The sequence below is a fragment of the Cherax quadricarinatus genome, chromosome 89 (genome assembly GCF_038502225.1).
Source record: "Cherax quadricarinatus isolate ZL_2023a chromosome 89, ASM3850222v1, whole genome shotgun sequence".
In the NCBI taxonomy this organism is placed as follows: Eukaryota; Metazoa; Arthropoda; class Malacostraca; order Decapoda; family Parastacidae; genus Cherax; species Cherax quadricarinatus.
In genome coordinates, this window is record NC_091380.1 from 17447402 (window position 1) to 17465639 (window position 18238).

General features: G+C 41.7%; 1 protein-coding gene across 1 annotated transcript in view; it reads right to left on the reverse strand.

Annotated features, from left to right (window-relative positions):
- Nucleotides 1–6: 6 nt before the first annotated feature.
- Nucleotides 7–18238, reverse strand: part of LOC128697134 (trichohyalin) — a 130186-nt gene continuing 111954 nt past the window's right edge. The window contains exons 9-11 of the mRNA XM_070104231.1: nucleotides 14903–15030; nucleotides 9004–9211; nucleotides 7–7124 (exon numbers count right to left, since the gene is read on the reverse strand). Of these exons, the coding sequence (XP_069960332.1) occupies nucleotides 6937–7124; nucleotides 9004–9211; nucleotides 14903–15030 (524 nt within the window). The 3' untranslated portion in view covers nucleotides 7–6936. The remainder of the gene's footprint in view (nucleotides 7125–9003; nucleotides 9212–14902; nucleotides 15031–18238) is intronic.

Here is an 18238-nt window from a genome sequence, read left to right on the forward strand (position 1 = left end):
AAATGTAAAAAAACAAAAAGATCTACTTTATTTTACATACTTTCAAATGTTGAAAAAACGTATATATACGTTTGGACCGTTTACGGGTTAACCACTAATAAGATGGCACATAAATAAAAAAAAAAAATGGTGTCATTAAAACTTATCAATACATCACTGTTCTGAAAAATCAACAGTTGGAAAATAAATTTACCTACACAGGCAGGTCCCACTTTACAGCGCTTCAGTTTTTGGTGTTCTGCTAATGCAGCAGTTCTCAATTATACCTATTCTTCATTTATTCAAACTTCTTACAATAAATATATTCACTACTCGCTATAATCTAAGGACGAAAATATTTTAAGGTAAGTAATATGTGTACTGTATATGCATTTTTTAGGCCTAACTCTACTGCTCACTAAATATATGATAGTGTAAATGTGTTATTAGACTTTAATATGCAAACCAAAGTGAAGAAAATGCTACGTTTCACTTTACAGCAGCAGCCTGAAACCTGCTGTATAAGCGGGGCCCTCCTGCATTTCTAAAATTGACAGTGTTATTACGACGCTTAAGAATAACCCTTGACCTCCATGTTACGCCTAGCTCAGTTGTTAGTGCAGCACTGCATGACCCTTATGGGTTTAGTGCCTAGTTACGATTATAATAATAATCAGTTGTTAGTGTCTGACAGATTTTGCATTAGTACGTCTGGGTCAACTGGCATATCTGGCAGACATTTACTCATCAGTCAAACTTGGACTGGAGCAGATCTCTGCTGGTATCGAGGGTTACTGCATGATGAAGACTTACATTATAGGGTGAAAGCACAAGTGAGTGATGTGAATTATGTGAACTAAATATAATATTTGTGTCTACTGATAGGTGTAAATGCAATGTGAGTATCAAGGCTCTTTCTCAAGTTGCTGGCCTAATCTATATCACCTTGGCTCAACTACCACAGTTTAACAGATTTACAAAGATGCAACTCCAACAGGAGTAAAAAAAATATTTAGAATCCCCCTATTGTATAAGTAACTAACCTCCCAGTTTGGCTATTATTCTCTTAATTCAACTACTGATATTAGGCTCTTCCAGGGATTACACTGATGCTAGTAAAAGATTCTTGACACAATTAAAGCAACCCTCTGGTTATACCACTCACACCTGATTAACCCTTAAACTGTCCAAACATAGATCTACATTCGCACGACTAGAGCTCTGAACATAGATCAACATTCGATTTTACATTCTTTCTTATGTAAAAATAAAAGCAGATCTACGTTCGGAGCACTACACACAAAAACGTAGATCTGCATTACGACAGTTTAAGGGTTAAAGTAAATTTTTGACTTACAAACATGTTGAGAATCATCTGTATAGCATATATCATTATTATATGCAATTCAGGAGGTCCCCAGTGTGTTTATAAGTCAAGGACTTAATGTACCTATTCCCCTTGTTTAAATCACAGAATGAGTGGAGTTTCAATTTCGTGAGTTACTCCTCTCGTTCCTCTGGTGATTCGTCACACTTGTGGAATGAGTTCTTGTCCATAGATACAATAATATTGATCGTAGAGTTAGCTGAGATTTTTACTTTAACTTACTTAATAAAATATTAGTTTTGGCCTTAATGATCCCTAAAATAATGACTTTTAGTATAAGTATCACCCAGAGTACAAGTATCAATAATACAGAGTACAAGTATCAGACATACAGAGTACAAGTATGAGACACACAGAGTACAAGTATCAGACATAGAGTACAAGTACCACACACTGACAGTACAAGTACCACACACTGGTAGTACAAGTACCACACACTGGCAGTACAGGTACCACACACTGGCAGTACAAGTACCACACACTGACAGTACAGGTACCACACACTGACAGTACAGGTACCACACACTGGCAGTACAAGTACCACACACTGGCAGTACAGGTACCACACACTGGCAGTACAAGTACCACACACTGACAGTACAGGTACCACACACTGGTAGTACAAGTACCACACACTGGCAGTACAAGTACCACACACTGACAGTACAGGTACCACACACTGACAGTACAGGTACCACACACTGGCAGTACAAGTACTACACACTGACAGTACAGGTACCACACACTGACAGTACAGGTACCACACACTGGCAGTACAAGTACCACACACTGACAGTACAGGTACCACACACTGACAGTACAGGTACCACACACTGGCAGTACAAGTACAACACACTGACAGTACAGGTACCACACACTGGCAGTACAGGTACCACACACTGGCAGTACAAGTACCACACACTGACAGTACAGGTACCACACACTGGTAGTACAAGTACCACACACACTGGCAGTACAAGTACCACACACTGACAGTACAGGTACTACACACTGACAGTACAGGTACCACACACTGGTAGTTCAAGTACCACACACTGGCAGTACAAGCACCACATACTGACAGTACAAGTACCACACACTGACAGTACAAGCACCACATACTGACAGTACAAGTACCACACACTGACAGTACAAGCACCACATACTGACAGTACAGGTACCACACACTGACAGTACAAGCACCACATACTGACAGTACAAGTACTACACACTGACAGTACAAGCACCACATACTGACAGTACAAGTACCACACACTGACAGTACAAGCACCACATACTGACAGTACAAGTACCACACACTGACAGTACAAGTACCACATACTGACAGTACAAGTACCACACACTGACAGTACAAGTACCACACACTGACAGTAGAGGTACCACACACTGGTAGTACAAGTACCACACACACTGGCAGTACAAGTACCACACACTGACAGTACAGGTACCACATACTGGCAGTACAGGTACCACATACTGGCAGTACAGGTACCACACACTGACAGTACAAGCACCACATACTGACAGTACAGGTACCACACACTGACAGTACAAGCACCACATACTGACAGTACAAGTACCACATACTGACAGTACAGGTACCACACACTGACAGTACAAGCACCACATACTGACAGTACAAGTACCACACACTGGCAGTACAAGCACCACATACTGACAGTACAAGTACCACACACTGACAGTACAAGCACCACATACTGACAGTACAAGTACCACACACTGACAGTACAAGCACCACATACTGACAGTACAGGTACCACACACTGGCAGTACAGGTACCACACACTGACAGTACATGTACCATACATTGGCAGTACAGGTACCACACAATGACAGTACAAGTACCACACACTGACAGTATAGGTACCACACACACACTGACAGTACAAGTACCACACACTGACAGTACATGTACCACACACTGGCAGTACAGGTACCACACACTGGTAGTACAGGTACCACACACTGACAGTACAGGTACCACACACTGACAGTACAGGTACCACATACTGGCAGTACAGGTGCCACACACTGGCAGTACAGGTACCACACACTGGCAGTACAGGTACCACACACTGGCAGTACAGGTACCAAACACTGGCAGTACAAGTACCACACACTGGCAGTACAGGTACCACACACTGGCAGTACAGGTACCACACACTGGCAGTACAGGTACCACACACTTGCAGTACAGGTATCACACACTGACAGCTAGGTACCACACACTGACAGTACAGGTACCACACACTGGCAGTACAGGTACCACACACTGGCAGTACAAGTACCACACACTGGTAGTACAGGTACCACACACTGGTAGTACAAGTACCACACACTGGCAGTACAGGTACCACACACTGGCAGTACAAGTACCACACACTGGTAGTACAAGTACCACACACTGGCAGTACAAGTACCACACACTGACAGTACAAGTACCACACACTGGTAGTACAGGTACCACACACTGACAGTACAAGTACCACACACTGGCAGTACAAGTACCACACACTGACAGTACAAGTACCACACACTGGTAGTACAGGTACCACACACTGGCAGTACAAGTACCACACACTGGCAGTACAAGTACCACACACTGACAGTACAAGTACCACACACTGGTAGTACAGGTACCACACACTGACAGTACAGGTACCACACACTGACAGTACAAGTACCACACACTGGTAGTACAGGTACCACACACTGACAGTACAGGTACCACACACTGGCAGTACAGGTACCACACACTGGCAGTACAGGTACCACACACTGGCAGTACAGGTACCACACACTGGCAGTACAGGTACCACACACTGGCAGTACAGGTACCACACACTGGTAGTGCAGGTACCACACACTGACAGTACAGGTACCACACACTGGTAGTACAGGTAGCACACACTGGCAGTACAGGTACCATACACTGGCAGTACAGGTACCACACACTGGCAGTACAGGTACCACACACTGGCAGTACAGGTACCACACACTGGCAGTACAGGTACCACACACTGACAGTACAGGTACCACAGTACCTGTACTGGTAGTACAGTTCCACAGTACACCAGACCTGTACTCTCACAGACAGTTCCACAATACACCAGACCTGTACTCTCACAGACAGTTCCACAATATGCCAGACCTGTACTCTCACAGACAGTTCCACAATTCACTAGACCTGTACTCTCACAAACAGTTCCACAATACACCAGACCTGTACTCTCACAGACAGTTCCACAATACACCAGACCTGTACTCTCACAGACAGTTCCACAATACACCAGACCTGTACTCTCACAGACAGTTCCACAATACACCAGACCTGTACTCTCACAGACAGTTCCACAATATACCAGACCTGTACTCTCACAGACAGTTCCACAATACACCAGACCTGTACTCTCACAGACAGTTCCACAATATACCAGACCTGTACTCTCACAGACAGTTCCACAATACACCAGACCTGTACTCTCACAGACAGTTCCACAATATACCAGACCTGTACTCTCACAGACAGTTCCACAATATACCAGACCTGTACTCTCACAGACAGTTCCACAATATACCAGACCTGTACTCTCACAGACAGTTCCACAATACACGAGACATTTATACATGATTTGAACACGTTCAGTCTGTGTGTTAAACAAATATAATTATTTTCACATTCTTAAGTAACAGCGATTTCCATTTCTGTTCTCTTGTTTCTTTAGGAAGAGTGCCTTGATGCAAGTGAAGGGCTCTTGCTCCAAGGACTTGGATGTATACACAAATAACCTGCACACAGGAGAAAGAAGCTTATAATGTTTCAGTCCAACTGAGATCATTAACCCTTAAACTGTCCGAACGTAGATCTACGTTTGCTCGCGTAGCGCTCCAAACGTAGATCTACGCTTTTTTTACATTCTTTCTTATGGAAAAAATCAAGGGCAGAGTGCTACGTACGCAAACATAGGTCTACGTTTGGACAGTTTAAGGGTTAACACCTGAAGGCGAGGGAGCCAGTGTGTCAGTGTTACTAGTCAAAAGGTTCAATGTCTGGATCACAACATCATCATAAGCTTCTCTCTTCTATGTGTGTATTGTTCGTGTATTGTTCCAGTCACATTATTGTATCTTTTGTTGCTTATTTGGATGTTCCTCCGTTCCCAGGATGAAATCTGATGATATACACTGGGTGTTACATGGCCACTATAGCTTACCACTTCTCTTTGATTATAAATATTTTGAGGATAATTTTCTATATTCTCTCTATAACTGCACAACAATCTTCAATTTCAGTTTGCAAGTTAATTTTCAAAACACTGCACATCTGTACAATTTTATGTATTTCAGTGGAAGTTCACATTACATACTTGAACTAAAATCTCCAACCACATTAGAGGCATCTAAAACTGTGGTCACATTATGTGAATGCCAAGTTCAGTTTTCTTCTAGGGTCACTATTTCATTCAATACTGAGAGGCCACACAAATGAACTCCTGACATTCTTGTACAATATAATACACAAATAACCTGCACATGGGAGAATGAAACATACGTTTCGGTGTTACTTGGATCATTGAATAGTCCTGTGATTAGTTGATGTTCCAATGCTGACTGTAAAATCATCACAGGTTTCGTTCTCACAGGTGCGGGTTGTGTACAGGTGCTCCTTGACTTACGACTGTTCGATTTACAATATTTTGACTGTGTGATGGTGCAAAAACAATTAATTTGGAGATAAAACCTAAGATAATTACCCAGAACGAACGCAGCAAGTTCGTAACTTGTGTTCATTTATTTACTTTTCAATACTGGTATTCAGTTACAGTATTTATTTGTTTATTTATTAAGTGACAGTTATTTTCTTATTTATTTAACAAATACAGTGGACCCCTGGTTAACGAACTTTTTTCATTCCAGTAGTATGTTCAGGTGCCAGTACTGACCGAATTTTTTCCCATAAGGAATATTGTGAAGTAGATTAGTCCATTTCAGACCCCCAAACATACACGTACAAACGCACTTACATAAATACACTTACATAATTGGTCGCATTTGGAGGTGATCGTTAACCGGGGGTCCACTGTATTCATATTTAAATTACAATGGTTTCGCAGGAACGCAACCCCATGGAAAGTCAAGGACCACCTGTGTTGTCCCAGTCACGGTATTATGACTGTTCATTCTTTGTAAGGTATAACTGCTGTGTGTGAGTGTGGAACAACAGTCTTGTTTTACAAAGTATACATGCTATAGCACATCCCTGCCCAGCTGCATGGTCTGACTGACTACTATGGCACCTGGGGAGTATACATACACACTCATCAACTGACCTAACAATGACTTTTGGGCTTCGGGAGACATAAACTTTCTCTGTATATTTGTAATAAATAATGTTTAATATAATTCGTTGTTAAATGCAATTCCTTTGGGAAAGTACGCTGAAATGCAGATAAGGATTCTCAGTGGCTAGGGCCACTATTTAACTGCGGAACAGAGATACATGATACGACACAAGACCTAAATCTCGGCTATTCACTTAAAAGAATTTTATCACGCTTAGGTTTCTTCCTTCTGCGTTCTCTGCGCCTATCCCTCCTCTCTTTCTTCAACCGTCTTCTTTCTTCCGTACGGCTCTTCCGTCTCAACCGCACTATTCCCCTGTCAGAGCCGATCGAGTGCAGAACATGTCTGCCTTTGGATTCAAACAACTGACTCCCTGAAAAATCATAATATTAGCAATTACGTACTAATAATTACAGACATCGATGCTATATTATTATTATTATTATTATTATAATCATGGGAGAATGTTAGACCCATAAGGTTTATATAGCACCTGAGAGGGGGAGGGATGGAAGGCATTCAGGCTCAATTCGGGGAACTGGGGCACATATCCAATTCCCTATCAAGAGCTTAACAGCGTCAAGGAACCTCCCTTGAGGGGCACAGATGCTATAGACATAAAACACTTGCACTCAAGTGAGGGAAACTTACAACGATGTCTTGGTATGACTTGCGCTTGTCTTCACAGACATCACTTGCCACTTACTGAACTTCTTCTGTACATAACATCACATTATTAAACTTCTAGTAATGCAGCAGCAGCAGAAACCAATGCACAAGTGTCATATTACAACTGCTGCCATATTACAGAACCATAAAATAATCACCTGTACTCTTACTACTGTGTACTATTCACAATAAACAATTTATATAATATCTACAATAAACATTTACATGTCTACAATAAACAATTTATATAATGTCTGCAATAAGCATTTACATACTGTCTACAATAAACAATTTATGTCTCATTCACAATATAGGGGTTGGGAGGTTGATATTAAGTGTAACAGAGTTTGACGAGTGGCTACAGGTAGGCCCCACATTACAGAGCTTCACTTTACGATGTTTCGCTAATACAGCAGTTGTCAGTTACATTCATTCTTCACTTATTCAGACTTCCTACAAGTCACAATAAGCTAAGGATGAAAATGGATTAGGGTGACTAATGTTTGTACTATACATGCATTTTTTTTATGCCTAACTTTATTGATCACTTAATATATAAGTAAGTAAGTCAGTAAGTTTATTAAGGTATACATCTTTTCTTTCTTTCAACACACCAGCCGTATCCCACCGAGGCAGGGTGGCCCACTGAGGCGGGGTGGCCCACCGAGGCAGGGTGGCCCACCGAGGCAGGGTGGCCCACTGAGGCAGGGTGGCCCACCGAGGCAGGGTGGCCCACCGAGGCAGGGTGGCCCACTGAGGCAGGGTGGCCCACCGAGGCAGGGTGGCCCACCGAGGCAGGGTGGCCCACCGAGGCAGGGTGGCCCAAAAGGAAAAACGTAAGTTTCTCCTTTTACATTTAGTAATATATATAGGAGAAGAGGTTACTAACCCCTTGCTCCTGGTATTTTAGTTGCCTCTAACAACATGCATGGCTTACGGAGGAAGAATTCTGTTCCACTTCAACATGGAGATAAGAGGAAATAAACAGGAATAAGAACTAGAAAGAAAATAGAAGAAAACCCAGAGGGGTGTGTATATATATGAGCTTGTACATGTATGTGTATGTAAGGTATACATACAGTCACATAAATTATTATCATACATAGCAGCATATGTGTAGAGAACCTGGGATAACCCAAAAAAGTCAGACAGAGTGACTTATTTCCACTGGGGTCCTTTAGAAGTGTAAACATGATATCTGGCTTTTATATACATTTGAAAGTGATAAAAGGCTATGCTTCACTTTACAGCACTAACCTTGAACCTAACTTGCTGTATAAGCAGGGCCTCCTGTACAGCAGTAGCCTGGAACCTAACTTGCTGTATAAGCAGGGCCCTCCTGTACAGCAGTAGCCTGGAACCTAACTTGCTGTATAAGCAGGGGCCTCCTGTACAGCAGTAGCCTGGAACCTAACTTGCTGTATAAGCAGGGCCCTCCTGTACAGCAGTAGCCTGGAACCTAACCTGTTATTATTACTTGGAAATCTAACTGGCATTCTAAAATCTGTTAGTTACAATAGCTATGGGAACAGCTAAAGTACTAGACAGGTAAACAATGATCTAAGGAATACCGAGAAACTCACGTCTCCACTTCTTCTGCTCCTTGCGTCGTCGGCGCCTCTCTTCCCGCTGTCTGTCACGTTCCTTGCGAACACGGCGCCGCTCTTCTCGAAGCTGAGATCGACTCATAACAGGGCGGGAAGGAACTATAAGATCAACTCTGTTGCTTATGTCTTCCCTCTCCATGTCTTCTATATCTTGAATATTAACATTGCTCTCATTGTGTCTATCCTGCAGAATTAGGAAATGAAATTCTCATTACTCATAATATTATTATTCTTATATACATATATATATATATATATATATATATATATATATATATATATATATATATATATATATATATATATATATATATATATATATATATATATATATATATATATATATATATATATATCTTTCTTTTCTTTCAACACATCAGCCGTATCCCACCAAGGCAGGGTGGCCCAAAAACGAAAGTTTCTCCTTTTACATTTAGTAATATATACAGGAGAAGAGGTTACTAGCCCCTTGCTCCCGGCATTTTAGTCGCCTCTTACAACACGCATGGCTTACGGAGGAAAAATTCTATTCCACTTCCCCATGGAGATAAGAGGAAGTAAACAAGAATAAGAACTAGAAAGAAAATAGAAGAAAACCCAGAGGGATGTGTGTATATATATATGCCTGTACATGTATGTGTAGTGTGACCTAAGTGTAAGTAGAAGTAGCAAGACGAACCTGAAACCTTGCGTATTTATGAGACAGAAAAATGGACACCAGCAATCCTACCATCATGTAAAACAATTACAGGCTTTCGTTTTACATTCACTTGGCAGGACGGTAGTACCTCCCTGGGCGGTTGCTGTCTGCCAATCTACTACCTATATATATATATATATATATATATATATATATATATATATATATATATATATATATATATATCTATATATATATATATATATATATATATATATATATATATATATATATATATATATATATATAATATATATATATAATATATATATATAATATATATATATAATATATATATGATATATATATATATATAATATATATATATGATATATATATATATAATATATATAATATAATATATATATATATATATATATATATATATATATATATATATATATATATATATATATATATATATATATATATATATATATATATATATATATATATATATATATATATATATATATATAATATAATATATATATATATAATATAGGGAGGCACCACCTCTAGAACTGGACTGGGGACCCTCATCCTCAGAGAAGACAATAAACGTACCTCAGGAAAAACTCAAGGTTCTCTCCGGAGCTGTTTGAATATTTTCTTCTCCTACCACCCCCTATATTCTATATTCTATGTGAACTTTATTAATAGACAGAATACACTGACAGGAAACACAAACATGAATACAGTGGTACAATATGTCAATGATTATGAATCTCTTCCAGCTCCTCCGAAGCCAGATGTGAGCCAAGTATGCAGCAAGCATTTCCCCTCTGGATGGCCACACTGAGGTGCTGAAACATGAAAGTGGCTGCCCTTGGGTCCCTGGTGGTGTCGATGAGTCTGGAACCCAGTTCTTTAACCCCTTCAGGGTCGGTCATGTACATGTATGTCTTAACGCCCAGGGTCAGTCACATACAGTGGACCCCTGCCTTACGATATTATTTCATTCCAGAAGTCTGTTTGGGTGCTGTTACCGACCGAATTTGTTCCCCTAAGGAATATTGTGAAATAGATTAGTCCATTTCAGACCCCCAAAAATACACATACAAAAGCACTTACAAAAATACACTTACATAATTGGTCTAGTTGGGAGCTGATCGTAAGGCGGGGGTCCACTGTACTTATATGTATAAATTCTAGCACCTTCAAATCGAGCGGGAGAAAGCTGGTAGGCCTACATGTGAGAGAATGGGTCTGTGGGGTGAGTGTGCACAGTATAAAAAATCAGGGCACCCACACTGCATTGTGGGAGTGGTAATTCAATGCACCCTGGCCACGAAGCAAAGAGGTAAGGAATATATCACTCTCTGGTGAATTGTGACTCTTCCCTTCCCAAGTGATAGTTCTAACGCAGAGTGAAGTGTCAATGAAGATGAATCTAATGGTGTTGAGGATACCAGGATACCAGAAATAGTGAGGAAAACCCAGACGATTATCAACCTTCCACCTTCCACTCAAAAAATCAGACGAAGTGACTTATTTGCATGTGTGGTGGGGAAGACAATGGGTAGTGGGGAGGGCAGTGTGGGTTTGTGTAAACATAGCAAAATGTGTGTAGATTACCTAGGATAAACGAAAAAAGTCAAAGTGACTAATTTACGTGTGGGTGGTGGGGAAGGCAGTGTGGGTTTGTGTAAACAACATGGCTAGCTGGCAGCTGGCTGGTGGCTGGCTGGTGGTTGGCTGGCAGCTGCCTGGTGGCTGGCTGGTGGCTGGCTGGCAGCTGGCTGGTGGTTAGCTGGTGGCTAGCTGGCAGCTGGCTGGTGGCTGGCTGGTGGCTGGCTGGCAGCTGCCTGGTGGCTGGCTGGTGGCTGGCTGGCAGCTGGCTGGTGGCTAGCTGGTGGCTAGCTGGCAGCTGGCTGGTGGCTGGCTGGTGGCTGGCTGGTGGCTGGCTGGCTGGCAACTGGCTGGTGGCTGGCTGGTGGCTAGCTGGCAGCTGGCAGGTGGCTGGCTGATTGACTTTAGTTGCCTATATATCCATCTGTCTGTCTGTATCTATATCTGTCTCTGTCTATCTGTCTCTATCTTTGTCTCTATCTATCTCTGTCTCTGTCTCACAGGTACACATAAATACAATTATACATAGTGTAAATTACCTAGATAACCCAAAAAATCCAGACAACGTGCTATACTCTGCTTGAAGATGTGATGCATAGTAAACATGAGTGGCAAGTGATGCGTATTTTCACTTGTTCAGGAAACAGACGTGATGATTCTGCAACGTGTGTAATACCTGTTTGTTCACCAGTGGCACTCTCTGAGACAGAGAGACAGAGACAAGCAGACAGACAAGCAGAAAGACAGATAAGCAGAGGCAGAGATAAACAGAGAGCTAGACAGACAGATAGACAGAGAGCTAGACAGAGAGACCAAGAGCTAGACAGACAGACAGATATGTTTATGTGTAACAGTGAAAACAAATAAAGCCAAGGCATTGCACGCTCATCAAATGTCACCACTGCTGCACTGTGTCAGCAGTCGAGTGACACTTGTCTTACACCATGCATCAAGGAAACATTATTATTATTATTATTATTATTATTATTATTATTATTATTATTATTATTATTATTATTATTATTACAGTGGAACCTCGGCTTACGAGTTTAATCAGTTCTGTGACCTTACTCATATCCCGATCTGCTCGTATGCTGAATCAATTTTCCTCATTTAAATTAACTGAAATGCCATTAATCCGTTCCAACAGAATTCCTGCTCTCAGGAGGCAGGACAAAATACTTGAATATGACACTAATATCAACTCTACAGCTTATTTATCTATCACAGTTCATCTAATATGACATAATAAACAATATAAATAACACAGAAACCTGATATATACTCTAGAATGAATAAAATACTATGTCATTATGTGACAAGTGGTGGCAGCTATTCCGTGCATCAAGTGGCTGCCTTATTGTGGGTAAGCGAGGGAGACCTCCCGCTATCCCCTGCCATCCCCGACACTCCCAACATTACCATCCCAGCTTTCGTGAATACGTGTTCAGTTCCACTTCTCTCCTACAAGCTGTGCCTGTGAATTGTGTTTTGATCTTTTAATTACTGTATCTGACTTACTGACTTGGCTGACTGACTGACTGACTGACTGACTGACTGACTGACTGACTGACTTGACTGAATGACTGACTGACTTGACTGACTTGACTGACTGACTTACTGACTTAACTGACTGACTGACTTACTGACTTAACTGACTGACTGACTTACTGACTTAACTGACTGACTGACTTACTGACTTAACTGACTGACTGACTGACTGACTGACTGACTGACTTGACTGAATGACTGACTGACTTGACTGACTGACTTACTGACTTAACTGACTGACTGACTTACTGACTTAACTGACTGACTGACTTACTGACTTAACTGACTGACTAACTGACTTCACTGACTTGACTGACTGACTTCACTGACTTGACTAACTGACTGACTTAACTGACTGACTGACCCTGAAATGGTGTCTAGAGCAGCTGATGCTTTACCATCAGTTGCATAATGTGCTACAGGGTAAAACAGAACAGAAATCCAATACAGAATTTATGCACACTCCAGTACAGCCATCGACTTCTGTACCAGAACCTCTACCATCCACCTCAGCCCAGTAAGGTCACAGCATAACTCTCCACTCTTCACAATCATCCACAAACACCAACACCCACAATTTAAAATAAGAAATACTATTACAGTGGTACCGTGCATAGGAACTTAAGTTGTTCCAGAAGGCTGTTCGAGCGCCACTACCGAACAAATTTGTTCCCATGAGGAATTATGTAAATTAGATTAATCCATTTCAGACCCCCAAATATACACTTACAAAAACACTTACTTAAGATAAGATAAGATAAGATTTCGTTCGGATTTTTAACCCCGGAGGGTTAGCCACCCAGGATAACCCAAGAAAGTCAGTGCGTCATCGAGGACTGTCTAACTTATTTCCATTGGGGTCCTTAATCTTGTCCCCCAGGATGCAACCCACACCAGTTGACTAACACCCAGGTACCTATTTGCTGCTAGGTGAACAGGACAATAGGTGTAAGGAAACGTGTCGAAATGTTTCCACCCGCCGGGAATCGAACCCGGGCCCTCCGTGTGTGAAGCGGGAGCTTTAGCCACCAGGCCACCGGGCCACCAGGCCACTGGGCCACACTTACTTAATTATTCGAGTTTTGAGCTGTTCGTATCCCGAGGTACCACTGTATTTCTATTGCCGTTACAGTCTTAAGCAGTAAAAACAACATAATACATCATGACAATCAACTAAAATTATATATTCACTTTATTTTTGTAAGATCTGGAAGTCTAAAAAAAAAGTTGTTTGAAGGGAAGCTTATATCCTGAATTTTTTGCTCATATCCAGAAACAAAAGATTGACCGAGTGACTGCTTGTATCCTGAAAAACTCGTGTGGTGAAGCACTTATAAGCCAAAGTTCCACTGTAATCAACAATGCGCACGTTTCCTGGAATATCTCAGAAGTAAGTTATTGACCTATTTCATGTAGCATTACCATTAATAATAAATGGATTGAAAGGATTTTCACAGCAAACAAAAAACTGAATGTTTTAATTTTGGGTGGCGACATTTTTAAAGTATCAGTAAGGGGTGGTTCCTTGATTAGCGATGAATTCGTTTATCGACGAAGTCTTAGGAATGGACCTCCATCAGTAAGCGAGGAGAGGCTGTACCACTACATAATAATTTTACAATTCACATTTTACTTAACAAAATACAGTGGACCCCCACTTTACGATCAGTTCCCAATGCGACCAATTATGTAAGTGTATTTATGTAAGTGCGTTTGTACGTGTATGTTTGGGGGTCTGAAATGGACTAATCTAATTCACAATATTCCTTATGGGAACAAATTCGTTCAGTACTGGCACCTGAACATACTTCTGGAATGAAATAATATCGTAAACCGGGGGTCCACTGTACTGATCAACAGACACCGGGGGTCCACTGTACTGATCAACAGACACCGGGGGTCCACTGTACTGATCAACAGACACTGTAATTGCAAAAAAAAATAAACTTGGAACCATAAACATAAAATTTTGTTTAACAATAATAATACAATATGAAAAATGGCTTTTGTTTATGTTAAGTGTTGCTGTAAATACAAGAAAAGACAACAAACCTGTGAACCTGGTAGATCGTCACATTGATTGGCGCCAGAACAGGTGCGCAGTGTTTCCAGACGATGGTGCAGCTCGGCCAGCCTTTTATTGGAAAGCGTAAATGCCACATTCCGCAACTGATAAGGATCTGTGCATTAAGATCATTTTTTTAAAAACAGCACACAGAAAATATACACTCAAAATATTTAATATACTTAGCTGAAGATTGGTTAGCTGGACTTGAGTCCTGGAGGTGGAAAATACAGTACCTGCACTCTGAAGGAGGGGGTGGGGTGGGAAGTACAGTACCTGCATTCTGAAGGAGGGTGGTGGTAGTGGGAAGTACAGTTTCTGCACCCTGAAGGAAGGATGGTGGGATATACAGTGCCTGCATTCTGAAGGATGGGTAGTGGAGGTGGTGGGAAGTACAGTATCTGCACTCTGAAGGAGAGTTGTGGTGGTGGTGGGAGGTACAGAGCCTGCATTCTGAAGGAGGGTGGTGGTGGGAAGTATAGTACCTGCACTCTGAAGGATGGGTGGTGGTGGTGGGAAGTACAGTACAGCAGGGCCCTGCTTTACGGTGTTTCACCTTACGATGTTCTGCTAATACAGTTATTTTGAATTATGGCCAAAACTCTTTATATGGCTCCCCCCACCTGACTTTCTTATACGGTCACCTCGCCCCACCCAGTTTGTTACCCCACAGTAGAATAAGTAAACATAAATATGAGATGTGGTAGCCAGACAACTTGTACAAGTGACAGCAAGAATAATGTTTTCTCTAGTCCAACATAAGAGAAAATGTGTTACTGGGGGTAACTGTAGAAAATTATTCCTTTTGTATGCCTTCATTCAGAGCGTCATTTCTTCTAAAAATGGTGTTACATGAGAATGAGAGTGTTACTCTTTATTTATTCTACCATTTCAACATAGAAACAACTTGTACACAATGTAACTTGTACACAAACCAGACGTGTTCGCATGGTTTGTTTACAAAACTGGCATTCTCCTGGTTTGTTTACAAAATTGGCATTCGCCTGGTTTGTTTACAAAACTCATGTCCGCCTGGTTTGTTTACATAACTCTGCGAGTGTTCTCTCTCATGTACTCATTGTCTCTCTCTCTCATTTATTTGTTCTTTCTCGTTTACTCACCTCTGACCCGACATTAAGACTACAAATATTTTAAGGTAGGTAATGAGTGAACTGTATATGCATTTTATCACTCTGGGATGCTTAAATATCATAAAATATTATGTGTGGGTGGAATGGCCTGGTATGGTAGCCCGGCTGACTACCATACTCACCACACTTGATTTCTTACAATTAATACTACTTGTCTCACCCTAGATTAAGACTACAAATATTTTAAGGTAAGTAATGAGTGTACTGGAGTTTACCTGGAGAGAGTTTCGGGGGTCAATGCCCCCGCGGCCCGGTCTGTGACCAGGCCTCCTGGTGGATCAGCACCTGATCAACCAGGCTGTTGCTGCTGGCTGCACGCAAACCAACGTACGAGCCACAGCCCGGCTGATCAGGAACTGACTTTAGGTGCTTGTCCAGTGCCAGCTTGAAGACTGCCAGGGGTCTGTTGGTAATCCCCCTTATGTGTGCTGGGAGGCAGTTGAACAGTCTCGGGCCCCTGACACTTATTGTATGGTCTCTTAACGTGCTAGTGACACCCCTGCTTTTCATTGGGGGGATGGTGCATCGTCTGCCAAGTCTTTTGCTTTCGTAGTGAGTGATTTTCGTGTGCAAGTTCGGTACTAGTCCCTCTAGGATTTTCCAGGTGTATATAATCATGTATCTCTCCCTCCTGCGTTCCAGGGAATACAGGTTTAGAAACCTCAAGCGCTCCCAGTAATTGAGGTGTTTTATCTCCGTTATGCGCGCCGTGAAAGTTCTCTGTACATTTTCTAGGTCGGCAATTTCACCTGCCTTGAAAGGTGCTGTTAGAGTGCAGCAATATTCCAGCCTAGATAGAACAAGTGACCTGAAGAGTGTCATCATGGGCTTCGCCTCCCTAGTTTTGAAGGTTCTCATTATCCATCCTGTCATTTTTCTAGCAGATGCGATTGATACAATGTTATGGTCCTTGAAGGTGAGATCCTCCGACATAATCACTCCCAGGTCTTTGACGTTGGTGTTTCGCTCTATTTTGTGGCCAGAATTTGTTTTGTACTCTGATGAAGATTTAATTTCCTCATGTTTACCATATCTGAGTAATTGAAATTTCTCATCGTTGAACTTCATATTGTTTTCTGCAGCCCACTGAAAGATTTGGTTGATGTCCGCCTGGAGCCTTGCAGTGTCTGCAATGGAAGACACTGTCATGCAGATTCGGGTGTCATCTGCAAAGGAAGACATGGTGCTGTGGCTGACATCCTTGTCTATGTCGGATATGAGGATGAGGAACAAGATGGGAGCTAGTACTGTGCCTTGTGGAACAGAGCTTTTCACCGTAGCTGCCTCGGACTTTACTCTGTTGACGACTACTCTCTGTGTTCTGTTAGTGAGGAAATTATAGATCCATCGACCGACTTTTCCTGTTATTCCTTTAGCGCGCATTTTGTGCGCTATTACGCCATGGTCACACTTGTCAAAGGCTTTTGCAAAGTCTGAATATATTACATCTGCATTCTTTTTGTCTTCTAGTGCATTTAGGACCTTGTCGTAGTGATCCAGTAGTTGAGACAGACAGGAGCAACCTGTTCTAAACCCATGTTGCCCTGGGTTGTGTAACTGATGGGTTTCTAGATGGGTGGTGATCTTGCTTCTTAGGACCCTTTCAAAGATTTTTATGATATGGGATGTTAGTGCTATTGGTCTGTAGTTCTTTGCTGTTGCTTTACTGCCCCCTTTGTGGAGTGGGGCTATGTCTGTTGTTTTTAGTAACTGAGGGACGACCCCCGTGTCCATGCTCCCTCTCCATAGGATGGAAAAGGCTCGTGATAGGGGCTTCTTGCAGTTCTTGATGAACACAGAGTTCCATGAGTCTGGCCCTGGGGCAGAGTGCATGGGCATGTCATTTATCGCCTGTTCGAAGTCATTTGGCGTCAGGATAACATCGGATAGGCTTGTGTTAATCAAATTTTGTGGCTCTCTCATAAAAAATTCATTTTGATCTTCGACTCTCAGTCTGGTTAGCGGCTTGCTAAAAACTGAGTCATATTGGGACTTGAGTAGCTCACTCATTTCCTTGCTGTCATCTGTGTAGGACCCATCTTGTTTAAGTAGGGACCCAATACTGGGCGTTGTTCTCGATTTTGATTTGGCATAGGAGAAGAAATACTTTGGGTTTCTTTCGATTTCATTTATAGCTTTTAGTTCTTCCCGCGATTCCTGACTCCTAAAGGA